Genomic DNA, 26,358 nt, shown 5'->3' on the forward strand with positions numbered 1-26,358 from the left:
ATACGGAGCGGGAAAACCCAAAAACCCGGAGAAAAATCCGCAGGACCAAATATACAGCAGGCGTCAGGGTCGGGATGGAACCCACGACCTCCTGTATACCAAGCGAGGTAGTTAACATCTCGCCACCGTGGCGCCCACTCACCCCGACGAGTGGGACGTTCTGACCACAATTCGCATCCGTCGTGTGAAAAGGTCGTGAGGTCATCGTGGTCCAGGCCACTGATTCCAAAGCCATCCTTTGCTTTCTTCGCCCAGACCCTGCAGATATTGTGCGGCCGGCACCTGATGCCTGCCCAAGGTTGTCCTTCGACAGTCTCACCACCACCACCACCACCACCACCCACTTCAAGATCTTTCCCTTTCATTTGATAAAGTGACATCATTTGGAGAATCTGGCATGTCCAGCAAACGCTGAAGAGTTTTCTGTAGTTTTTTTTTTTTATCAAAGTGTCATTTAAAAAAAACGAGGGCTGGCGAAGGGAGTCCGGGCAAATATCCACGTTGCCCTGAACAGGGGCTTGGCAACATTTAAATTTAATTCTCCAAACTAAGCGTCGGTGACATCATGGCCTCAGCTTGGCACTTAGCACAAGTGTAGCTGTGTGTTCGGAGTTACATTTTTTATGAGATTAACATTCCCGTACATATATACATATTAAAACACTTCCTAGAAATGCCGGTGCTTTAATTAAAAACGCATAAAGACCAAAATGCACAATGTCAAATAAAATACGATTAAACTCCGCTTAACAAAAAAAAAATTCCGCAACACAGAGTCACCGTGTAAATTAAAAGGGTTTCATTAAAGAGCTCTGACGCGAATTTGCACGCCTCACCGCACACAACGCGACTCCCAGAGTCGGCGAGCCTGACCCGCAGGGCCGAGATCTAAGTGGCATTTAAGCAACGTCGTAACCGCGTTTAAAACTTAGTGACACCACTTTTGTGTTGGTGACCTCTCGGCGTGCCGTGTCCTTTCTCGAAGACGTCGGCGATCGCGATAGTTACTCTACACGTTGCATTAGATGCTCTCAGTTGCATCCAATTGTTGAAATTACTTACGTACCAAATTCACGATCTTCCCCGGCTTCTTGTACCTTTAACTTTCGCAGTGGAAACATTAATATTTGGTTTCTTGCTTTCTCATGACAATGTCCACGACTTGCCTTTCTCGAAGTATTTCTTGTTAATTTTCTGGTTGTATACCCTGCACTCCGTAATACATTTATATCACTCATATTATGAGCACATGCAATTTTAACATCGTTCATATTAAAAATATTTTCTAATTATTTCATGGATACATCTCTTGTTGTTGTAATTGCTACGTTTTTATATATTTTTTTCACACGAGAGAGAACGCACAGAGTAAACAGATAAAAATAAACTCTCCACCAGCTGAAGGAGTGAGGCCTCGTGAGCCCCGGGCGAATTTACAGCGAAAATTACAAACGATGACGCGTGAACGTCCGTCACGCGACGGCATCGGTGCCCGCTTCTCGAACTGGCGCTCGCCAACTCATGGCAAGCCCCCCGTGGCTGGCCGTACAAGGCGGCCCCCCCCCCATTACCGCGCTACACGGACCGCATCGGAGTCTCGCCACTCATCCCTCCCCCAATTCCCACAGTTGTGGAGCCGACGTTCTGGGCGCGTACAAACCTCTTGGGAAAGCGGGAAGCCAAACAGCTGCACCAGAGAGCCGCAGTGAGAGACTTCTACTGGGCACGTACGGGCTCGTGGAATCGTACTTCGCTAAGAGGGGCCTTGTGAGGGGCAGCTGTGAGGGGCCTTGTGAGGGGCAGCTGTGAGGGGCAGTTGTGAGGGGCAGTTGTGAGGGGAGGTGTGAGGGAGCGGTGTGGGGGGCGTGCGACGTGGGGGCGGTGTGACTCTGCACGTCAGCTCCTTGCGAGCATTCAGATCGAGCGCGGCGTTAATTAGCCCCAGGATCGTCCGCGGCGTGGGGAGTGACGGGAAGGGCGGCTGCCGGGAATCAAAGCCCACGCACGGGGCGCCGCCTCCTCGTCCTCCGCGCGCTTCCCCGAGGTCACGCAGCTCAACCGCATCCGCCCTCTGCCAGCCGCGTCGGCCACGATTGTGCGCGTGCTCAAACCGGTGCCTCCGAGTTGGGGTTGATGGATCGCGTGGGGATGGGGCGGTGATGCGTGTGCTGCACCTACCAGCCGGGCAGAGTGAGGGGTGCGTAAGGGGTAGTTCAGCGAGTCGCCTTCCGACATGCTCGCCGCTCTCTCGGCGGTACAATAAGTGGTTACCGCACGTGAGGTTACGAGTTCTAAGCTTGGTTGGGGGTTAACACAACCCACCATCTCTCTCCTGCCACTTTGCGGGGAATTCAACAACGGTTTTCCTGTGGAGATACTCTCCCCCGCCATAGGAACGGGGAATGTACACGACTGGTTCAGGGCAGTACGCAGGAAATGAGCACCGCCTTAATTCTCATTTGAGCAGTAAATCACTTTGACGTGTTCAGAGCTGAGCGGAGGCTGAGCGGTGTCCTGGGCAGTTCAACGTTTCTCTGAGATGCAATTCGAGTTTTATTGTCAGAGCAAGACCTGACGCTAGTAGGCCCCGGAGGCTCAACGACACTCGCTGGGCAAACGTCTCGGGAGGTTCCCGCGCGGCCGTGGGGATCGAGTCTCGAGAGGGAACCGGCTCGCCCAGGGAGGGCACCGCCAGTCCGCACTGGGCGCCACACGGAACCACGTGGTGTCAATTCACGATGGAGCTGTAGGGCAGGTGGAGGGGGTACCAAGTGATCTTATCTAGATTTACATGGAGCGCCTTTAATCCCCAGGTGCTTTACTACAATTATAACATTGTACATAAGATGATAGCGGTTGAGATTATAGAGAGTAAAGTAATTGAAAGAGGCGGTGTTCTTATGGTGACATGAGAACAGGTGGGAAAGGTTAAGGAGCGGTTGGGGTAGTGGTAGGAGTAGTGATAGAGGTTGGGGTAGTGATAGGGGTTGGGTAGTGATAGGGGTTGGGGTAGTGATAGGGGTTGGGGTCGTGATAGGGGTTGGGGTAGTGATAGGGGTTGGGGTAGTGATAGGGGTTGGGGTAGTGGTAGGGGTTGGGGTAGTGGTAGGGGTTGGGGTAGTGATAGGGGTTGGGGTAGTGATAGGGGTTGAGGTAGTGATAGGGGTTGGGGTAGTGATAGGGGTTGGGGTAGTGATAGGGGTTGGGGTAGTGATAGGGGTTGGGGCAGTGATAGGGGTTTGGGTAGTGATGGGGGTTGGGGTAGTGATGGGGGTAGTGATAGGGGTTGGGGTAGTGATAGGGGTTGGGGTAGTGATAGGGGTTGGGGTAGTGATATGGGTTGGGGTAGTGATGGGGGTAGTGATGGGGGTTGGGGTAGTGATAGGGGTTGGGGTAGTGATGGGGGTTGGGGTAGTGATGGGGGTAGTGATGGGGGTAGTGGTAGGGGTTGGGGTAGTGATGGGGGTTGGGGTAGTGATGGGGGTAGTGATAGGGGTTGGGGTAGTGATATGGGTAGTGATAGGGGTTGGGGTAGTGATGGGGGTTGGGGTAGTGGTAGGGGTTGGGGTAGTGATGGGGGTTGGGGTTGTGATGGGGGTAGTGATAGGGGTAGTGATGGGGGTAGTGATAGGGGTAGTGATAGGGGCTGGGGTAGTGATAGGAGAGTGAATTTGAGTGTTGCCAAAGGGGTATTTGATGGTGCCTGCTGTTCATCACCATCACCGGTGTTAGCCACGGGGTGCGTTTTCATCGGGTTTGTACGTTGAGCGCGGCACGCCGTGTATCAGGGCGGTAGCGGCACGACATCTCCCCCCCCCCCTCGGGCCAGGAGCCGGGTGGTTGGCTCCGGAGTGACAGGCGGAGGAGTTCCTGATCCCCGACTCCCTCCAGAGCGATGTCTGTGTCGTCACCACTGAGTGCAAGTTCATGTCTTTGTGACCGCAGGGCCCAGTTCCATCGCGCCGGCGTTTCATCTCTCCACGTGTTCTGCCTCGACATGCTGCACGCTTGTACAGTGGTACCTCGGTATACGTCGTTAATTCGTTACAGAAGGTAGGAGGACTTATAACGAAAATAACGAACACCAAACGAATTTTTCCCATAAGAAATAAAGGGAAAGGAAATAATCCGTTCCAGAGTATAAGAAATTATATTTTACATGGCATATTATACATTAATGCGGTTGTATAAAATAATTTAGACACTACTTATTACTCAAATGCATACATAAATTAAAATAAATGCATAAATAAATTAAAATAAATTGAAATAAAAATAAAATGTAACGTCACTTTACCTTGCGAAGAGGAGTTTATAGCCTACGAGGATGGTGGTGAGGACGGGGAGGAGGAGGAGATGTTATTTTTTGGAAGGAGAGTCCCCTTCCATTACAACTACTGTACAGGCAAACTGGGGAGCGGCGCTTTGTTTCAGTCGTGAACGGGGTCTACGCGGTGACTCATCACGACCCATACAAGTTCGAGCAAGCGCGTCGTATCCCAAGCAAGACGTCGTATCCCAAACAGGACGTCGTATCCCAAGACATTTTTTTCTCGTCAAAACACGACATATACCAAACTCGACGTATTCCAAAGTGGTCGTATACCAAGGTGTGACTGTATTTTCCATTTTCAGGCGCTTTGCAAATGACGTCGAGGAATATATATATGTGTGTTCGGCCCAGTGTGTAAACATGTCATAGCTTGGTCCAAATGGAAAGGAAGTAGTTCCCCCGGGGTGAAATCTAGCACATTCGCCACGAGTTGCAGAGGTTCACGGTTTGAATTCAGCGGCCGCCCTAATGAACACTGCGGTGTGTGTGGAGTGTTAAAAATTAAAACACGACGCGCCGTCCGCTTCACCGGGGACCTCCGAGATGCCACGACGTCATTCGCGCGAGGAGGCCATTGTGTGCTGGCATCACGGCCACCTTACTTTGCCAAACTCTGAAGAGAAAAACACCGCAAACCGCTCAAAAGGAACCCACACGACAACGTTTCACCCCCTAACGCGAAAACTTGGCAGGACCCTGCTGACAAACAGTCATGAGACTCGGTGAGGATTTCCCAGGAAAACAAGCGCAACACAGTTCGAATACAAATAAATTGTACTGCAGCCAAGGTTAACCGCCATTTCCCCCAAAATGTTCTGGGAGTTCCGGTGTGTATAAATTTGGTGGTCTGAGAAGAAGCGGCGTGTCATGACGTCGTATACCGGCCCCATTTCCACCACTGGTTGCGTCTTAAACAAAGCGTCATCTTACTCCAATCCAAAACGAATGTCTACGCATTCAAAGACAAAGATCCCCCACGTAGCCTTAACAGACCGTTGGGGCAAGTGCCGTTAGCGAGCACCGACACGGCGCGCAAGGGGGTGGCGTGTGGCCAGAACCACGCCCGAACGCCTTTGTCTCTCCAGTGCTAAGGTTTACACACCGAACCAGGTACTGATTTAAGGCTGAGTCGACCTAGGGGAGGCCCAGGACCGGTTCATATATTACTGGCCACTGATGTTGGCCGTGAGCGGGAAATTAACTCGGGTTGCCAGTTCGTAGCGCAGCGTGCTAACCATTGCTCTACACAATGCCCGAGTACACACACACACGTGTATGTGTTTCGGCTCTACCCAAATATTTTCTCCGAACCAAATCATGCCCATCTCACTTTCCGCTGCCTCGCTTCTTTGAACGTGACCCCAACATTCACTACAGAACCGAAACGAGCAGGGCGGGCCCCCGGGTCTCCAGCGGCAACCTTCTAAATTCGGCTTCTTAACCAGGGCCCCCTCCAAAAAAAAACAAGCAAGAATGTTTATTTTTTCTGAGCTGCACTCATTCCCGGGCCTCGCCTCGCCTAGCACAACTCTCACGCGCCACGTCGGGCTGGCCAGATGTAACCACGCAGCGGGACGGCGTCCCGTCGTTATTCGCGACGAGGGACACGTAGCTGAAGTGAATATTACGTGAATAAAATATAAATACGTAAATAAGCTTTTAAATATATGGGAATTATCATAACACGCGATTATGCTCCAGATGCGATTCGCGAATAGCCAAAATCGCGGACAGCAAGTTGGTGTATAAGAAGGGAATATACGGTAGCTACTGGATCTTCAGTGGCCCCTCGTTCATGTTTCAAACTCCAAGGCACTTGGCCCCTCTTTGAACAAGGTTCAAACGGTTACCCGGAAAACACGCCTTGTTCGGCAGCTACCCGTTAAAAAGTTCCCGGAACCAAGTAAACACTTCCACACGCATTGCCTCGGTCACACAGCCTGCAACTCAACACCACAGCCTCTATTTCCACCCACCACCTCCTCCACCACCACCACCACCACGACGTTTCACGCTGCCAGTGCTCGGAAATCTCACGGCACAGCAGTGACCCCCGACCCCTGCAGGGGGGGAAGGGTCACTGACACAGCTCTCCTCCTGACACCGCCGTGCGTGTGTTGCACGCGCGCTGTAATTTTTAGTCGGAGGGTCATTTTGCAATTTCTGTCCTTTTAGGTGGCGGCACGCAAAGTGGACCGCTCTTGAGAACGATGCCACGGGAGTCTCCGGTGTCCACGCCGTGGCGACGTAGGACCGTACGGAGAGATCTCCGAGCGGAAAGTTACCGCTCGGCCGTGGGAATCGCGTAGCCGGCGAGGGCACCGAGAGCCCTCGCTGGGCGAGAATAGAACCGCCTTGGGCTCCATCACCGCCGCTGGGGGTTCGTGAATTCAAGAAATCTGTCGGGCAATGTGGCTCAGCGGTAGAGCGAGCGGCACGCGATCGCAAAGTTGGGGGAGTTGAGCCAGCCCAATGCCCTTTTCAGGGTCGATAAAATGAATACCTCTTTGTGGGGAAGTCAACAGTGGGTGCCCTGTGGATAGACTCACCCCCTGCGATAGGAATGTGGAATTTGCACCACTGGTTCATGTATGTATGCATGTTGAATTTCTTTTGCACCGTACGTAGCCGACCGTGCTAATCGGAGGTGCGGGGGAAGGACAACAAACTAAACACGAAAATCGGTTCTCAATAAATAAAGGATACAAAGAGGAAATGACTGACTCTTTGACCACCACTACCACATGAGACCACGACATTTGTCCGTGATTTTATTAATTATTTTTACAAATGATCACAATGTAATTTGTTAATCGAGGAAAGCTCACTGGATCTCAACGCTCCCTTTGCGAGGCGCGTCCTCTGCTTGGGATGTTCGGCCAAATTCCATTACAAGAAGTGTTTTCTGCATTTACCAACGGAATCATCCGCTCTCTAAGCTCCCCTGGTGTTACACGCGAGACCAATTTCGCTTCGTAGTTTACCAAATGAAATTGCCCGGGCGCTGATGAAATTGCCCGACGGCGTCGGGAAGCCGCGTGGCTGGCGAAGGGGGCAGGGGCAACGGAATCCACCGCCGTACTCCGCTGCTCATTGCATTTCAGCCGGAACGCTGCTCCGGAACGGTGCTCCGGAAAATTACGTTCCCGCATTGCCACGTCCGTCTCGCCTTCCACTTACGCTCCCCGTGCCCCCCCCCCCCCAACCTCCCACTCCTCCCGCTTTCACCAAACTCGCACCGACCCGCGTGGCGAAGTACGGTCAACAGGTCCCCCCTGCGACCCGCACGGCATGCTTGAGGCGTTCATCCAGCAGTGGATGAACACAAAGGGGCTGCAGTAGGTGTGCACGCGCAACTCGAGGTCGTTTACCGTCGTGAGCTACGCACAGGCGTGCTGTTTCTATCAGACGGGAGGAACGTACGATCATCATCATTATTATCATTATTTGTGAGACATTGAACGTTCCCCGCTGAAGCTCGCCTGCTGCAGTGCGGCCACACGACCCGTGCGCTTACTCCACGGCCGGGGCGGCTCGCACGACAGCGCGAAGAGCCACCGCTGCGAGCGCGCGCGAGTGTGCGCGCCCCGCCGTCTAAATTGGGTCACGCTCAGAGGTCGGAAATATTACTTAGGCTGCGAAGGAGCTGAAGTTGGCTCATCTGTCAACGTCGACAACCGCCACGGCACGGCCGCCCCACAAGGCGCCGCTGTTAATGATTAATGGCGCACGTGGGCAGATGGTAGCTTGAAAGGAGGCGCGGCCCGTAGCACAACACGCCGGTCACCTCGTGCACACGCACCGAGAAGAGACGGCTTCCCAATGTTGTGAATTCATGTGAATTTGTGGGCGAGTCTGGAACGAAATTGATCTGAAATGTGACGTCGTACGGAGGCGAAGTCGCGTCACCGCCGCTTTGTCCACCTACACGAGATGCCGGTTCTTCGGTTAATTCTGGCATCCACTGGCGGTCACGGACACACTCCGGCTCAGAGGCCGCACAGCGACGGGGTTCATCCGCATCCCAGCCGGAGCGAGTTGGTGAGCACTGTATGAATGAATCGCCTTCGTGCGACGTCAACTTTCGCTAGAATTCTTAGAATATGTGTTTTCAATGTTTGCATTAAAATGCATTTTTTTCAGATGGAAACTTGACGGAAAAAAAATAAAGCACTTAACATTTCAAACGATTAAGCCGGTTGCATTGAGCGGATACATGAACATTTATGGAAACAGATGGAAACTTACTCTCACCCAAACGAGCGAGGAGTTGCTGAAATAAGTTTTCCGCACGAAAAAAACGTCAACGTTTTAAAAAGGTCAACCGCGGCGCTTTAGCACTGAAAGGGGTGGATGGAAGAACCGTACCACGAGCCAAAAATCACCCCCCTTAAACGATGGTACATTCCACAGCTGTGTGCCATGCACACTCATGTCAGCAGCAAAGCAAGGAGGGATGAGAGTGGAGCATGCCACTTCTGTCTCAAAGTGGAGGGGGGGGAGATTTTGTGGGTTTCTCTACCGTCCTCGAGACGTTTCTGCGGCCGTCTGGAACGCTTTTCCTTTCGATATTAGGAAGCCACTGGTGCTGTGCACTTTCAAATCATCTAAATCAGGGGTCGGCAACCAAAATAACAAGAAGAGCTCTACTTGTAGAATTCAGTGAGAAACTCAATGCATGTGAATACGAGACGGTGGTCCCTAACGAATGAAGCCAGGAATGTTCCTTAAAGAGGTGCATGCGGCCTCAGAGCCACAGGCCGCCGACTCCTGGTCGCGGTCGAAAACTCATTTCTTGAGAATTGCTTTTTGTGTTTAGTTTGTTGTATTTCCCCCGCACCTCCGATTAGCGAAACAAGTTCAACATACGTTCACACAACGCAGCTGTGGCACGGGACCCTCCTGATGTCCTGTGGGCATGAGGCGGCCGTGGCGAGGTGAGGGTCAGGGGCTCGGGCCGGTGGAGGGGCGGGTAGAGAGACGGACTCACCGATGTAGACGGAGGAGTCTCGCTTGGACACGTGGTCGTCGATGTACGAGACTCCGAGCGGCTGCACCGGCGTCGCCCCCACACCCAGCAGCATCTGCGGACACCGACATCGCCACCGCCGTTGTTCAGATGGCCATTCGCCGCACCGCCATTATCGCTGTCGTCATTTCAATAATACGATTAACTACACCGCCATCATCATCGCTACAATGTCATCACTGCCACCATCACCGTTGTAAAGGACCACTACCATCATCACCATCATCATTTCAACTGCCATTAATGGCATCATTATCCTCATTCTAAAGTCTAGAATTTCACAACTGCCATCACCAAAAGCCACCATTGCCATGACCACGACTGCCACTACTGACCAAAACATAACGACCCCCACTTTCGTCACGATCCTGACCATTACGATCAAAAACCATTGTAAATACGCATCACCACGTCCCCAAAATCACCAACACAGTACAGATATAAAATACAATAACGATAAAACATCTCTTCTTAGGTTTTTTTCGGTAAAGTCACGTAGAAAGTAAAATAAAATAAAAACAAAAATCACGACGTTTCGGAGGCAACACAAGTCTGTATCAAGTGATACAGCTAATCTGGCTGTGACGGTCCCACCTGATGACTGATGACGGAGACTTGTGTTGCCTCCGAAACGTCGTGATTTTTGTTTTTATTTTATTTTACTTTCTACGTGACTTTACCGAAAAAACCTAAGAAGATGATTCCTTGCAGTCACGAAAGCTTCAAATCTAGAGATAAAACATCTCGCCAAACTCCGAGCCGCACGGGATTGGACAAATAAAGAACTTGCAGCGGAGTCGGCCGCGGCGTCGCTCAAATCCTCCCGACGTCTCCCTCTGAGCGACGACAAATCCGCGGTTTGTCAAGCGCGACGCTCCCGACCACGATACCGATGGAGCCGCCTGCTTCGTCGCTCTCCCATCGCTCTGCAGCTGCGCCCCCTCACCCCGCCCGGTGTCTCTGAGGTCCTGACGGCCACCGCCCCCCCCCGCCTGCCTCCGTGTGACCTCTCACCTGCGCCCCGATCAGCAGCAGATAGAGGAAGTCGGTGGACTCGGGGTCGCTGGTCACGCACATGCGGTCCCGCGCAAACTTGGCGGCCGCCTCCGTCTCGCCCGTCACGTTGGGTCGGCAAACGTCACTCCGCACGCCCAGGGCCTTGTAGGCGTCGCCCTGCACCGGGGGGGGGGGGGGTATGGGGGGGTTCATTAAGCGAGTGTTGTTAATTTTTAAAGTAGCAGTGGTCTTGGTGTGGTGGACAAAAATGTAATCAAAATTTTACCGCATACGAAAATATTGGGACGACATCATAAGTAAGTTAACATGTAGAAGGCTTTCGCGACCACCCGACACAACGAATTAGTAAGGTTTGTAACTTAAACAGCACGTGCCAATTCGTTACGAGTACAGCACACCGGTGTGTTGGAGAGCAAATGCACAACATTGACAATCTTTCCGCGATTACGACGGCGACCACAGCGTGCTCCTGTGACGACACTACGATTAGTCGAGCCGAAGGCAAAAAGATTTGCCACTCAAACGAGCATCGAGGCCTCGGTGCTCATCTCCTGTCTACAGCCCCGTTGGGGCAGTGGTGGAAATTCCACATTCCTATGGCGGGGGACGAGTCGATCACAAAGAACAATTGCTGTTGACCTCCCCGCAAAGCGGGACCCAGTTGACTGACCCCGGAGTCAGCCCCACAACCACGATTTGAACTCGTCCCGAGCCACTTGGCTGGATCAACGCAGCCAAACGTTCAATTAAAAACACGTTGAGTTATTGATGTTGGCGTGAGGGGTGTGCCATATCCATTCCGCACCCCCCCCCCCCCCATGTGTCGTAACCCTCCACCACCCGACACGGCCAAACAGTAAAAAATGTGTCACGTTGACAAAAGACAAAACAATTCACTTCTTTAGCCCACCGGCGTGTTGAAGAGCGAATCAACAGCATTTAAAATTTGAGTCCGACGTTTCGCTGGTAATTACATCCAGCTTCATAGGGCGATTTGCCAGAATGGAGAAGCTCTCCTCTCGCTCCCGGTCTTAAATGGAGCAGCAGCAGGGTGACGTCATCATTTAATTCAATCAGGTGCAGTGATTTGAGGCGGAGAGGGGGAGGGTATTGTAACAATATAGATTGGTATTCATTCAATTGTTATTCATTGGTACTTGTCCACCGAGTCAGCTCGGTCCGCGTGTTCACGCTGCGACAAGAGACAAAACCACCGAGTCGGCGTGTCCACGCGGCCTCGGTGGTTTTGTCTCTCGCTGCGCCCAGTTGCGGCGGGGGCCACAGGGGTGGGGGGGTGAGGGGGTGGGGGGGGTGAGGGGGGGGGGTGAGGGGGGTGGGGGGGGTGAGGGGGTGGGGGGGGTGAGGGGGGGGGGTAGAGGGCGGTTCCCTCCCGCCCACTCGTCTCCGTGCGGGGATTTTGTTTTCGTGTCAAATTTCGTTCGGAAAAGTAACGCCGCCCTGAGGTGCCATCGTAAACCGCAGTCACGGCGGGGGGTGAGGGGGTGGGGGCCGGTGGTGGTGACAGTGGGGTGGGGAGGTGGGGGGTGAGGGGGGTGGGGGGGTGAGGGGGGTGGGGGGGGTGAGGGGGTGGGGGGGCAAGGGGGTGGGGGGGGTGAGGGGGTGGGGGGGTAAGGGGCCCCCAGGGGAGGCGGAGGGCGTCGACCCCCCTTCCCCGAGGCAAGTGGACTCCAGTCGTGATGAATCGTGGTACAAAACGCTATCGATCCCTGCCATGGATCCTATTAGACTATTACCGATATTTAATCCTGGCGATATTCGCTGTCGGGCTGATTTAAACCGCCGTGACGGCCGCGGACGGACACCGCAGCACCGGCGAGCTGACGGCCGCGGCCTCAGGGTCACCACCGATCGCATCGTCGCCTCCTCAGGCTCCAGCGCTGTCGATAACGGTTCTATTGAATCACAAGTTGCATTCTCTCAATAATCAAATGGGAATGGGAGTGGGGGGGCTTCTAGCCAATGGTAGAAATTCCACATTTCTATGCCGGGGTCTAGTGTATCCTCAACGTACATGCCGTGCACAAACTACGAACGCCTCATACAGTCTCGTGACATCGCGCTGACAGACACACGCACAAAGACAAAGATCCCCCGTATAGCCTTAACAGACTCTTGGGGCAAGTGCTTTTAGTGAGCAACTATGAAGGCCGGAACGGGGGAGGGGGTGGCCAGCACCATGCCTGGCCGCCTTTGTGACCCTGTTGGCGATGTTTAAACACCGCACCAGGTACTCATTTTGAGGCTGAATCGACCTAGGCGAGGCCCAGGACCGGTTCAGATAATCGTCACTCGAGTCGCCGGGTTTGTAGCGCAGCGTAGCCCTAACCGCTACACCACCGCTCCCCACGTACACACGCACACGCACGTACACACGCACATACACACGCACGCACACACGCACGTACACACGCACGCACACACGCACACACGCACGTGCACGTACACACGCACGTACACACGCACGTACACACACGTACACACGCACGTACGCACGCACGTACGCACGCACGTACGCACGCACACATGCACGTACACACGCGCGTACACGTACACACGCACGAGCACACACCTGGGGCTGATACTGCCGCCCCAGGAACTCGGGCAGGGCGGAGAGCAGCGCGCCCAGCGCCATGACGATGCCGCCACAGCCGATGAGACGGGGCCGGTGGCCGCGGCCGCCAAAGTAGCTGACGAAGAGGATCAGGGCGAGGTTCCCCATCTCGAAGCTGCTCGCCAGCATGCCCAGGTCGGCCGTCTTGAGGTTGAAGCGCCGCTCGAGGGTGGTCAGCATGCTCACCTGCACGACGCACGGACGCACGGACGCGCGACACCCACACTCAGCACCTGGACACATCACCTGGGCATTCAGCCTAACACAACACCTGGACATTGACTCAACACATCACCTGGACATGGACCCAGTCCCACACCTGGATATTTACCCAACACATCACCTGGACATTCACCCTGCTCAACATCCATACGTTGACCCAACACTTCAGTACTATTCGCGAACACCTATGGATGCCTGGCATGGCATACAAAGGGATGGGGGTGGTCAGCGCCACACCTGACCGCCTTTGTCTCCGCGGTGGCGATGTTTACACACCGCGCCAGGTACTCGCACTCACTCTGCAGAATAGGGGAGCATCACAAACGCCACACAACAAAAGGGCACCCGAGCAGGGAATTCAACCCCGGCCCTTCTCGCCGCGAGGCACGGGTGCCACCGCCACGCCGCCCTGCCGACATCGGATCGTGAAGGTGGGGGAGGGGGAGAGAGAATCATTGCATCGCTTACTCCCCATGCGGCATCGATTACCTCCAACTGGCCCCCCCCCCCACCCCGGACGGAGGAGAAAGCGGCGTCAACCGGGACGAGCCCCACGCCCAGGCCTGGCGCCTCGCGGCAGGGCGATCCACTTTGGGGTCTTCAAGGAATTAGAGAGAGAACCTCGCGCTGCTGGACGCACCGCGCGCGCAAGGGCTGAGCGCCGCGACGGCGAGTCGCCTGCGGACACACGCGGCTCGCCTTTGACGAGGCACCACTTCAGTGGCGCACGCAGCAGAGAGTCAAGCAGTTCGATCAGAAATACACTGAAACGTCAAAGGTGAGATTGACAGGCAGGACGCTCCCGTCCATATGTAGCCGTGAGGCATTCACTGTAAATGCCTCGTTCCTAAGACGGCCACCGCTGGTCACTGCTTCGGCAAGACTGCCACGGCAAGGGCGTGGAGACCCACCGCTGGTGACTGCCACGGCAAGGGCATGGAGACCCACCGCTGGTCACTGCCACGGCAAGGGCATGGAGACCCACCGCTGGTGACTGCCACGGCAAGGGCGTGGAGACCCACCGCTGGTGACTGCCACGGCAAGGGCGTGGACACTCACCGCTGGTGACTGCCACGGCAAGGGCGTGGAGACCCACCGCTGGTGACTGGCACGGCAAGGGCGTGGAGACCCACCGCTGGTGACTGCCACGGCAAGGGCGTGGACGCTCACCGCTGGTGACTGCCACGGCAAGGGCATGGAGACCCACCGCTGGTGACTGCCACGGCAACGGCGTGGACACTCACCGCTGGTGACTGCCACGGCAAGGGCGTGGAGACCCACCACTGGTGACTGGCACGGCAAGGGCGTGGAGACCCACCGCTGGTGACTGCCACGGCAAGGGCGTGGAGACCCACCACTGGTGACTGGCACGGCAAGGGCGTGGAGACCCACCGCTGGTGACTGCCACGGCAAGGGCGTGGAGACCCACCACTGGTGACTGCCACGGCAAGGGCGTGGAGACCCACCACTGGTGACTGGCACGGCAAGGGCGTGGAGACCCACCGCTGGTGACTGCCACGGCAAGGGCGTGGAGACCCACAGCTGGTGACTGCCACGGCAAGGGCGTGGAGACCCACCACTGGTGACTGGCACGGCAAGGGCGTGGAGACCCACCACTGGTGACTGGCACGGCAAGGGCGTGGAGACCCACCGCTGGTGACTGCCACGGCAAGGGCGTGGAGACCCACCACTGGTGACTGCCACGGCAAGGGCGTGGAGACCCACCGCTGGTGACTGCCACGGCAAGGGCGTGGAGACCCACCGCTGGTGACTGCCACGGCAAGGGCGTGGAGACCCACAGCTGGTGACTGGCACGGCAAGGGCGTGGAGACCCACCGCTGGTGACTGCCACGGCAAGGGCATGGAGACCCACAGCTGGTGACTGGCACGGCAAGGGCGTGGAGACCCACCACTGGTGACTGGCACGGCAAGGGCGTGGAGACCCACAGCTGGTGACTGCCACGGCAAGGGCGTGGAGACCCACAGCTGGTGACTGGCACGGCAAGGGCGTGGAGACCCACAGCTGGTGACTGCCACGGCAAGGGCATGGAGACCCACAGCTGGTGACTGGCACGGCAAGGGCGTGGAGACCCACCACTGGTGACTGCCACGGCAAGGGCGTGGAGACCCACAGCTGGTGACTGCCACGGCAAGGGCGTGGAGACCCACAGCTGGTGACTGCCACGGCAAGGGCGTGGAGACCCACAGCTGGTGACTGCCACGGCAAGGGCGTGGACACTCACCGCTGGTGACTGGCACGGCAAGGGCGTGGAGACCCACCGCTGGTGACTGCCACGGCAAGGGCGTGGACACTCACCGCTGGTGACTGGCACGGCAAGGGCGTGGAGACCCACCGCTGGTGACTGGCACCAAGCAGCCCTCACCGGGGAACTGCCTCATCACAGAACACGGCCTCGTGCCTCTCTCCTGACTCGACAGCAAAGTTACAAATCACGATGATCACCGCTCTCATTGTCATTGTAGTTGCCCTATGTTCGCCTTTGCATGCTGGTTATTTCTTTACCGATCTGTAATAAAGATTTAGTTTGTTGCAAAATCGCCCGATGAAGCTGGTTTTAATTACCAGTGAAACGTCGTGAACTCAAACAGGACCTGTTGTGGGTTTACTCTCCAACACACAGCGGTGTGCTGAAGTAGTCACTCATTGTGACGTTTTGTTAACGTCACAAAACTTACTGACTGGCCGTGTCGGGTGGTGGCGGGGGCCAAGGTCGGCCTCTGTGCAGGAGGCTAGCGGCCAACTGGTGACACTTCTCATCCACAGATGTGCAAGCGCGTGTGTGTGTACAGGCGCGTGCGTGTGTACAGGCGCGTGTGTGTGTGTACAGGCGCGTGTGTGTGTACAGGCGCGTGTGTGTGTGTACAGGCGCGTGTGTGTGTGTACAGGCGTGTGTGTGTACAGGCGCGTGTGTGTGTGTACAGGCGCGTGTGTGTGTGTACAGGAGCGTGCGTGTGTGTACAGGCGTGCGTGTGTGTGTACAGGCGCGTGTGTGTGTGTACAGGCGTGTGTGTGTGTACAGGCGCGTGTGTGTGTGTGTGTACAGGCGCGTGTGTGTGTGTCCAGGTGCGTGCGTGTGTGTGTACAGGCGTGCGTGTGTGTGTACAGGCGCGTGTGTGTGTGTACAGGCGCGTGTGTGTGTGTACAGGAGCGTGCGTGTGTGTGTACAGGAGCGTGCGTGTGTGTGTACAGGCGCGTGTGTGTGTCCAGGTGCGTGCGTGTGTGTGTACAGGCGTGCGTGTGTGTGTACAGGCGCGTGTGTGTGTGTACAGGCGCGTGTGTGTGTCCAGGCGCGTGCGTGTGTGTGTACAGGCGCGTGTGTGTGTGTACAGGCGCGTGTGTGCACAGGCGCGTGCGTGTATGTCCAGGTGCGTGTGTGTGTGTGTACAGGCGCGTGCGTGTGTGTGTCCAGGTGCGTGCGTGTGTACAGGCGCGTGTGTGTGTGTACAGGCGCGTGTGTGTGTGTCCAGGCGCGTGCGTGTGTGTGTACAGGCGCGTGCGTGTGTGTCCAGGTGCGTGTGTGTGTACAGGCGTGTGTGTGTACAGGCGCGTGCGTGTGTGTGTGTCCAGGCGCGTGCGTGTGTGTTTCCAGGTGCGTGTGTGTACAGGCGTGTGTGTGTGTACAGGCGCGTGCGTGTGTGTGTACAGGAGCGTGCGTGTGTGTGTGTCCAGGCGCGTGTGTGTGTACAGGTGCGTGCGTGTGTGTGTGTACAGGTGCGTGCATGTGTGTGTACAGGAGCGTGCGTGCGTGTGTCCAGGCGCGTGCTTGTGTACAGGTGCGTGCGTGTGTGTGTACAGGCGCGTGTGTGTGTGTGTACAGGCGCGTGTGTGTGCAGGCGCGTGCGTGTGTGCGTACAGGAGCGTGCGTGTGTGTGTACAGGCGCGTGTGTGTGTGTGTACAGGCGCGTGTGTGCGTGTGCAGGCGCGTGCGTGTGTGCGTACAGGAGCGTGCGTGTGTGTGTACAGGCGTGTGTGTGCGTGTGTGTGTACAGGTGCGTGCGTGTGTGTGTACAGGTGCGTGCGTGTGTATTAGGAGCGGCAGCGCAGCGGTTAGCGCTGCGTTACGAACCCGGCGACCCGAGTTCGATTCCCGCTCGTGGCCAACATCGGGGATGATTATCTGAACCATTCCTGGGCCTTCCCAGGTCGACTCAGCCTCAAATGAGCACCCGGTGGCGGTGTGTAAACATCGCCACTCGGGGAAAAAAGCGGCCGGGAGTGGTGCTGGGCACCCACCGACCTTAACAGGTGCTCGCTAACCAGCACTTGCCCCTACAGCTGGTTAAGGCTATCGGGGCGATCTTCGTCTTCCGTGTGCACGTGTCGTTATGTGTGTTTATATAAGCGCCGGTAAGAGAGGAGAGGTGGTGGTGGGGGGGTAGTACCGTGGCTAATCCACTTCACGCCGTCATAAGCAATCGATTCTGACTCAACGGAGTCCCCTCCTCTACCTCCCGTCCAGGCTCCATTGCGGGGTATTTTCCTTGACGAATTCTCGCGTTTTGCAACAGCAAATCTGCGACGAGACGCACGACTATTCCCCCTTGCGGCCCCCCCCCAGCCCGCCACCGAGAGACCGGCCGTCTGATCCGTGGCAACCTGGCAGCTTTGTTGTTTGCTGTTTTTTTCGTAACCAAAACGAATATCAAAAAAACCGCAGCGTTCCAGCGAGCAGGATGGCGAAACGCGCGGCCGTGATGTCGCCGCACCGACCGGGGGGTGGCAGCTGCCCCACGATCCACGAGGATGCCTGAGCATGCATTTCAGTCGAGACAAACCGCGTAATTGGCCTGATTGCACCGCTGTCAGGGCAGCCCACGTCTGCCCTTTAGCCCGTGGCGTTATTCCTCCCCCCCCTCACCCACCACGCGGAGGGACAACGCCATAAAAGTCTCTCCGCTCGTGATCCCCCCGCTCTGCTCGAACCGCGGAGGGCGAACGAACGCCGGAGCCCCACGCACCCACCAGAGCCTCACGCTCCCCAGAGCCCCACGCGCCCGGCTCTGCCAGTCGCGGCCGCTCCGAGATCCTCGCAAGAGGCCTCGCGCGTCCCCCGCTTAATGTATGCGGCAAACACAACATTTAATCAATGTAATGTGCGCCGGTATTAAGGCGATTAATCACCGCGCGGACAAACGGATTGGGTCGGGCTGGGCCGCAGCGACGGTGGCGGTGGTGGGAGTGGTGGCGGTGGCGGCGGTGGTGGCGGGCGGTGGTGGTGGTAGTGGTGGCGGTGGTGGTAGTGGTGGCGATGGTGGTAGTGGTGGCGGTGGTGGCAGTGGTGGCGGTGGTGGGAGTGGTGGCGGTGGTGTCGGTGGTGGGAGTGGTGGCGGCGGTGGTGGTGGCGGCGGGAGTGGTGGTGGCAGTGGTGGTGACGGTGACAGTGGTGGCAGCGGTGACGGTGGTGGTAGCAGTGGTGACGGTGGTGGTGACGGTGGTGGTAGCAGTGGTGGTGGCAGTGGTGATGATGGTGGTGGCAGTGGTGACGGTGGTAGTGACGGTGGTGGTAGCAGTGGTGGTGACAGTGGTGGTGGTGGTGGCAGTGGTGACGGTGGTAGTGGTGACGGTGGTAGTGCTGATGGTGGTAGTGCTGATGGTGGCGGTAGCTCCTGACGTGTACCGACACTGGCGCAGGGTGAGGACGATGGCGCATCGGAGCACTCGGCGCAGGGCGACATCTGTCAGGCCGGGGTATCAACTTGACAACCGCTAATTACACTCGCGCGGGGGGGCGGGGGGGCGGGGGGGGGCGGGGGGGGCGGGGGGGGCGGGGGGGGCGGGGGGGGGCGGGGGGGGCGGGGGGGGCGGGGGGGGTCTGTCCGTGCGTGGCGCTTTATGTGACGGACGCGCTGCCGCACCGGCACCATACCCCGCATTCTCCAGCGGGGGTTCACGTGGGGGGGGAGGGGTTCACGTGGGGGGGGAGGGGTTCACGTGGGGGGGGAGGGGTTCACGTGGGGGGGGAGGGGTTCACGTGGGGGGGGGGAGGGGTTCACGTGGGGGGGGGAGGGGTTCACGTGGGGGGGGAGGGGTTCACGTGGGGGGGGAGGGGTTCACGTGGGGGGGGAGGGGTTCACGTGGGGGGGGGAGGGGTTCACGTGGGGGGGGAGGGGTTCACGTGGGGGGGGGAGGGGTTCACGTGGGGGGGGAGGGGTTCACGTGGGGGGGGAGGGGTTCACGTGGGGGGGGGAGGGGTTCACGTGGGGGGGGAGGGGTTCACGTGGGGGGGGAGGGGTTCACGTGGGGGGGGGAGGGGTTCACGTGGGGGAGGAGGGGTTCACGTGGGGGAGGAGGGGTTCACGTGGGGGGGGGAGGGGTTCACGTGGGGGAGGAGGGGTTCACGTGGGGGGGGAGGGGTTCACGTGGGGGGGGAGGGGTTCACGTGGGGGAGGAGGGATTCACGTGGGGGAGGAGGGGTTCACGTGGGGGGGGGGGAGGGGTTCACGTGGGGGGGGAGGGGTTCACGTGGGGGGGGAGGGGTTCACGTGGGGGGGAGGGGTTCACGTGGGGGAGGAGGGATTCACGTGGGGGGGAGGAGGGATTCACGTGGGGGAGGAGGGGTTCACGTGGGGGGGGGGGAGGGGTTCACGTGGGGGAGGAGGGATTCACGAGGGGGAGGAGGGGGTCACGTGGGGGAGGAGGGGTTCACGTGGGGGGGGAGGGGTTCACGTGGGGGAGGAGGGGTTCACGTGGGGGGGAGGGGTTCACGTGGGGGAGGAGGGGTTCACGAGGGGGAGGAGGGGGTCACGTGGGGGAGGAGGGGTTCACGTGGGGGGTGAGGGGGTTCACGTGGGGGGTGAGGGGGTTCACGTGGGGGAGGAGGGGTTCACGTGGGGGGGGAGGGGTTCACGTGGGGGGGGAGGGGTTCACGTGGGGGAGGAGGGGGTCACGTGGGGGAGGAGGGGTTCACGTGGGGGGGTGAGGGGTTCACGTGGGGGGTGAGGGGTTCACGTGGGGGAGGAGGGGTTCACGTGGGGGGGGGAGGGGTTCACGTGGGGGGGGAGGGGTTCACGTGGGGGGTGAGGGGTTCACTTCGGGGAGGAGGGGTTCACGAGGGGGAGGAGGGGTTCACGTGGGGGGGAGGGGTTCACGTGGGGGGGGAGGGGTTCACGTGGGGGAGGAGGGGTTCACGTGGGGGGGAGGGGTTCACGTGGGGGGGTGAGGGGTTCACGTGGGGGAGGAGAGGTTCACGAGGGGGAGGAGGGGTCCACGTGGGGGAGGAGGGGTTCACGTGGGGGAGGAGGGGGTTCACGAGGGGGAGGAGGGGTCCACGTGGGGGAGGAGGGGTTCACGTGGGGGAGGAGGTGAAGTTTGGTCAAACAACCCCCGTGGCTGACATGGCTTCTGAAAGCCTTCAACCAGCAGCAAATTTAGTGTTGGAAAAAATAATACTTAAGTCTGATCATATGATAAAAATAATACAGTATAATAATACTTACATTTATTACATGAAATGAAATAAAAATTACTGCCAACAAAATAAAGATGCTGCCCACATCACATTGAGCAACCCTTCTCCTCTGTCTCACACAGGTCTCAATATGCTGCTGGGGTCACTGACTGTGAATTTGTGGACCCCATCGTTGGTAGGTCTGGGTTGGTAGCAGGGGTAGTAGGCCCAGGATCGGTTCAGATGTCACTCACCGCTGATATCAGCCACAGCCGGGATTCAAACTCAGGGATTGATAGGGCAAGCGCACTCACGGCCACAACCACCGCCTCCCGTGCCCGGCTATAAACGAATGCAGGTCATCTATCTAGAAATACAAATAAAATGCTATTGGTGAACAAATCCAAATCACTACGTGTGCACTGCAGTTATGCAAATCGTGACTCCGGTAATCATTGGCGCCGCTGTCATCATGGAGCACAGGAAGAAGACCTCTCACTGCCCGAGCCGACAATCTCCACCGTCAGTCACCACGCTAGCCACGAGAACGACTAGCCCTGCCACTCACCCTCACCAGCTAGTCAACTTACCAGCCATCCACAAGTACTACCCATCACACTCACCCTAACCCTCGTCAACTTACCAGTCATCCACAAGTACTACCCATCACACTCACCCTAACCCTCGTCAACTTACCAGTCATCCACAAGTACTACCCATCACACTCACCCTAACCCTCGTCAACTTACCAGTCATCCACAAGCACTACCCATCACTCACCCTAACCCTCGTCAACTTACCAGTCATCCACAAGCACTACCCATCACTCACCCTAACCCTCGTCAACTTACCAGCCAGCCACAAGTACGAGCCATCACACTCACCCTAACCCTCGTCAACTTACCAGCCAGCCACAAGTACGAGCCATCACACTCACCCTAACCCTCGTCAACTTACCAGCCAGCCACAAGTACGAGCCATCACCTTTTAGCTTTGGCCCGACCTACACAGCTTAGCAGGGCCCATTTGCTCCTTCCATTCGATTTTCATTTTCGTTGTTCACAGCTCTAAAACAACACCCTTCAAAATCAATACCACCGCTGCCTCGCACGTCCCGTGACATTGTGCGGCATTGGGAAATAAAACAAAGAATCGGCGAAGCCACATCACAGGAGGAGGCCCTGTTTAATGCCGGCGTCAGGGCCAAAGGTTCTGGACCTGCCAACAATTACCAAATTGCTGTACTGCCAAACTTGCATACCCCTGCACTAATTTCAGAGTTATTCGAGCCAAAGCTGCCACAAGTCAATACCTGGCCCAGGATAATAAATATCTTTTTTAATTAACTCTAAAACTAACAACCAGCCCTCCATAGCATTGCCACAGCTTCACCCACCAGAATTTCCCCAATAATTGATTTTGCGACTCATCTCATCATCACAATCGATGTTCTAAACATCTGCAGATGCAGGGCAGGAACCTGCTTGCTCTCCTGCCTTCCACAGGCTGCCCGCACAAAGCTGGGCGGGTTGGGCATCTCGGTCACATGGCATCTGCGCGATCCATCAACCATCAATCAGTGGCACTGGACTCCAGGTGTGTATTAGCAGCGTCCTCGAAGCAACCACCACCACGACTGATGCCATCACCACCAACACCATTCACATCATGACCACCACCACCGATGCCATCACCACCACAATTTCCATCACCACAACCATAATTACCACCGACACCACCATGGCCACCACCATGGCCACCACCACCACCGCCGACACCGCCACCATCGACACCGCCACCATCACCACCACCACCGACAACCCCCACCAACAACAGCATCCTCACCACCACCGCCATCGCCGCCACCGCCGCCACCGCCACCACCGAGGCCACCGCCGCCACATCTCACCAGGTACGCGCCCGCGGTGCCCTGCGCCAGCATGAGCGCGCACTCGGCCAGCAGGAACACCTTGACGTTGGCGAAGCACGAGGGCCGGGGGGCGCCCTTGAGCCGGGGGGGCACCAGCGCGCCGACGTCCTCCCCCAGCTTCGTGGGGCTCGCCATGGCCCGCAGCCTCCGCGCCCTCGTCTCTCCCCGGCCGGGCGAGGTCGCCCCGGGTCTCCGCGCGGGGTCGAGCGGGGCGGGCGGGCGAGCGTGGCGTTATCCGAGATGAGACGATGGCGAAGAAGCCGGGGGGAAAGCGGGGAGCTTTATAACGAAGACCACCGGGGCGGGGGGAGACCGGGCCGAGCGGGTGCGCTGCGGGGGCCTCGCCGGGGAAGTGTCCAGGGATCGTCTGTGATGAGTTCAACCTGAGGGGGTCACGTCGATGCTGGGAGATGGATAAATCAACTCAGTGGCCGAATGTGCCACCTCTGCAATGGATTCACAGTGGGTCACCTTGACTACTGTACGCAAACTTGTCACCTCGGGACATCTGCACGGGTCACTTTTACGACGATATCCAAATAAAATCAACTCAACGACGATGCCCGGATGGTGTCAACCTTGACGACAGAACCTGACCGGGTCACTTCGACAGCAGCGGGCAGCTTCCCCAGGATGGTAGCCGAACCAATCTGCGAGACCGCCGCCGTGTTTAATTGGTGCCGCTCCTGGGTCGATCCTGGTGGCGCGGTCCGGAGTCCCCGCCAACACCGCCGCCGCCACGCAGACCGTGGCCTCGGGGCTGGTGTCCGCCGCGTGCCGTGGACTGTACCACTGCGGGCCAGGGGAGCGATCGCTCGGGCCGGACCACGAGCAGACGGGCGGCAGACGCACGTGCACACGCGCGGAACGCGCGCTCGGCTCGTTCGAACGACGCGCGCGGGTTGGAGACGAGACGTGGGCCCGGCTCGGGGTCCCGTCACATCAACTTGAAAGCCGAACTTTGCGCAAATGTGTCGTGCGAAATCCTCCTCCTCCTCTCGGTGGCTCCGCGCAGCATCGTGACGGAGGCAGCGGCGACGGCAGCTCGACGCCGAGGGTGATCGCGACAAATGACGACGGCGACGTAGGAACCCCGTCAGCGATTACTCCTCCGTGTGGCAAGCCACAATCTCATCCCATTCAACCGCTGCCGCACACCTCCCAACCTAAACAAAAAAGCATACAAAAACTACTTCGTACAAATTCAGACGTGGGAAGTTACGCATAAAAATCAGGCAGACAGAACAACTTGAGTGAAAGAGCCTATGACAATGTACCAGAACATTTACGGGTCACACGCCTGGCCGTGCGGACCATTTGTCAGCCTCCTACTGCCCGCTACATTCCCAAAATGCACCTGGCCCTCCTCCCCCCTCCTCCCCCCTCCTCTGTTCGTCCGCGTGTGTTTTCCAGCTCGCCACGTGCTCGCGTCAATCGGCAAACGCAACTGACGTCACAATTGGCATTATCATTATTTCATCAAAGCAGAAGTTAAAGAGGAGCCATCAGCATCGCGCAGCCCCTGCAGGGAGCCCGGTGTCACGTGTGGCTGTGTTGTCAGCGTGGTTATTGTTGTTGCTGTTGTTGTTGTTGCTGTTGTTGTTGCTGATCCAAGCAGAGGGCAGCAGCAGTCATACCGGCCGGCGGTGTCACCGCGACACGAGCTGCCTGGCTGGCTGGCTGGCCCGGTAGGCAGGCAGGCAGGTTAGCTAGTGAGCTGGCCCGGTAGGCAGGCAGGCTGGCTAGCGAGCTGGCTGGCTGGCTAGCGAGCTGGCTGGCTAGCGAGCTGGCTGGCTGGCTAGCGAGCTGGCTGGCTGGCTAGCTGGCAGGCTGGCTAGCGAGCTGGCTGGCTAGCGAGCTGGCTAGCGAGCTGGCTGGCTAGCAGGCAGGCAGGCTGGCTAGTGAGCTGGCTGGCTAGCGAGCAGGCTGGCTGGCTAGCGAGCTGGCTGGCTGGCCAGCTGGCAGGCTGGCTAGCGAGCTGGCTGGCTAGCGAGCTGGCTAGCTAGCAGGCAGGTTGGCGAGCTGGCTAGCTAGCAGGCAGGCTAGCGAGCTGGCTAGCTAGCAGGCAGGTTGGCGAGCTGGCTGGCAGGATGGCTAGCGAGCTGGCTGGCTAGCAGGCTGGCTGGCTAGCGAGCTGGCTGGCTGGCTAGCAGACAGGCAGGCTGGCTAGCTGGCTGGCTGTATAGCAGAGATACAAGCAGGTAGGGATGGCTGTGTAACCACGACATGAGCTGGCTGATGGGCTGGCTGGCTGAATATCAGGCAGCCCAAGAGGCCGGCTAGCGGGTGGTGCCAGGCCAGCCCTCAAGCTTGGCTGCCTCCGCGGGTCCGGCGCAAGCACCTCTTCATCATTGTTAGACGACGACGAGGTGAGGCTTAATAAGCACGCGGCAAGCGAGGCGCCCTCCTCCCGCCGGCCTCTGCTCCACTGCTGGATGGTGCCCAGGCTGAGCGTGGGCCCCGGCAATCCACACGGGTGGCAGGGCGATGTTGAGACTCACACCACGCTCGCTCTCTCTCTTCCTCTCCCCTCTCTAGCATCCCCTGCCCTTAGCAGCAGCAGCAGCAGCAGCTAGGAATATTCAATACATCGCACGTTCGACTGTAACAACAACAGCAGCAGCAACAGCAGCAACAGCAGCAACAGCAACAGCAGCAACAGCAGCGGCAGATGTCCAAACGAATCGCGACGGCCGCCGGGCTGCGCACGGAGCGTGGAGCTCGTTGCAGAGAATGGCGCGTCACGAGTGGAGACCGCAGACGAGAGCGAGCACGGCCACCCCGCGAGATAGATACCACGTGGTGTGTGTGTGCTGCGTGTGTGTGTGTGCTGCGTGTGTGTGTGTGCTGCGTGTGTGTGTGTGCTGCGTGTGTGTGTGCTGCGTGTGTGTGTGTGCTGCGTGTGTGTGTGTGTGCTGCGTGTGTGTGTGTGCTGCGTGTGTGTGTGTGTGCTGCGTGTGTGTGTGTGCTGCGTGTGTGTGTGTGCTGTATGTGTGTGCTGCGTGTGTGTTGTGTGCTGCGTGTGTGTGTGCTGTGTGTGTGCTGTATGTGTGTGCTGCGTGTGTGTTGTGTGCTGCGTGTGCTGCGTGTGTGTATGTGTGCTGTGTGTGTGTGCTGCGTGTGTGTGCTGTGCTGCGCGTGTGTGTGTGCTGTGTGTGTGTGCTGTGTGTGTGTGTGCTGTGTGTGTGCGTGTGTGTGCTGAGCGTGTGTGTGCTGCGCGTGTGTGTACTGTGTGTGTGTGCTGTGTGTTGTGTGTGTGTGTGTGCTGCGTGTGTGTGTATATGTGCTGTGTGTGTGTGCTGCGCGTGTGTGTGCTGTGTGTGTGTGCTGCGTGTGTGCTGCGTGTGTGTGTATATGTGCTGTGTGTGTGTGCTGTGTGTGTGTGCTGCGCGTGTGTGCTGTGCGTGTGTGTGCTGCGCGTGTGTGTGTGCTGTGTGTGTGTGCTGTGTGTGTGTGCTGTGTGTGTGTGCTGCGCGTGTGTGTGCTGTGTGTGTGCTGTGTGTGTGCTGTGTGTGTGCTGTGTGTGTGCTGTGTGTGCTGTGTGTGTGTGCTGTGTGTGTGCTGTGTGTGTACTGTGTAGTGTGTGTGCTGTGTGTGTGTGCTGTGTGTGTGTGCTGTGTGTGTGCTGTGCTGTGTGTGTGCTGTGTGTGTGTGCTGTGTGTGTGCTGTGTGTGTGTGTGCTGTGTGTGTGTGCTGTGTGTGTGTGTGCTGTGTGTGTGTGTACTGTGTGTGCTGTGTGTGTGTGCTGTGTGTGTGTGCTGTGTGTGTGTGTGTGCTGTGTGTGTG

At 57.6% G+C, this 26,358-nt stretch overlaps 1 protein-coding gene across 1 annotated transcript in view; it reads right to left on the minus strand.

The window, feature by feature from the left end:
• SLCO3A1 (solute carrier organic anion transporter family member 3A1) overlaps positions 1 to 26,358 on the minus strand; it is a 101,819-nt gene that overhangs the window by 75,126 nt on the left and 335 nt on the right. Inside the window, exons 2-5 of the mRNA XM_078612794.1 lie at positions 22,552 to 23,738; positions 12,970 to 13,197; positions 10,377 to 10,535; positions 9,324 to 9,417 (exon numbers count right to left, since the gene is read on the minus strand). Of these exons, the coding sequence (XP_078468920.1) occupies positions 9,324 to 9,417; positions 10,377 to 10,535; positions 12,970 to 13,197; positions 22,552 to 22,707 (637 nt within the window). The 5' untranslated portion in view covers positions 22,708 to 23,738. The remainder of the gene's footprint in view (positions 1 to 9,323; positions 9,418 to 10,376; positions 10,536 to 12,969; positions 13,198 to 22,551; positions 23,739 to 26,358) is intronic.

Source organism: Lampetra planeri, chromosome 39, assembly GCF_965212315.1.
Source record: "Lampetra planeri chromosome 39, kcLamPlan1.2.h2, whole genome shotgun sequence".
Lineage (NCBI taxonomy): Eukaryota > Metazoa > Chordata > Hyperoartia > Petromyzontiformes > Petromyzontidae > Lampetra > Lampetra planeri.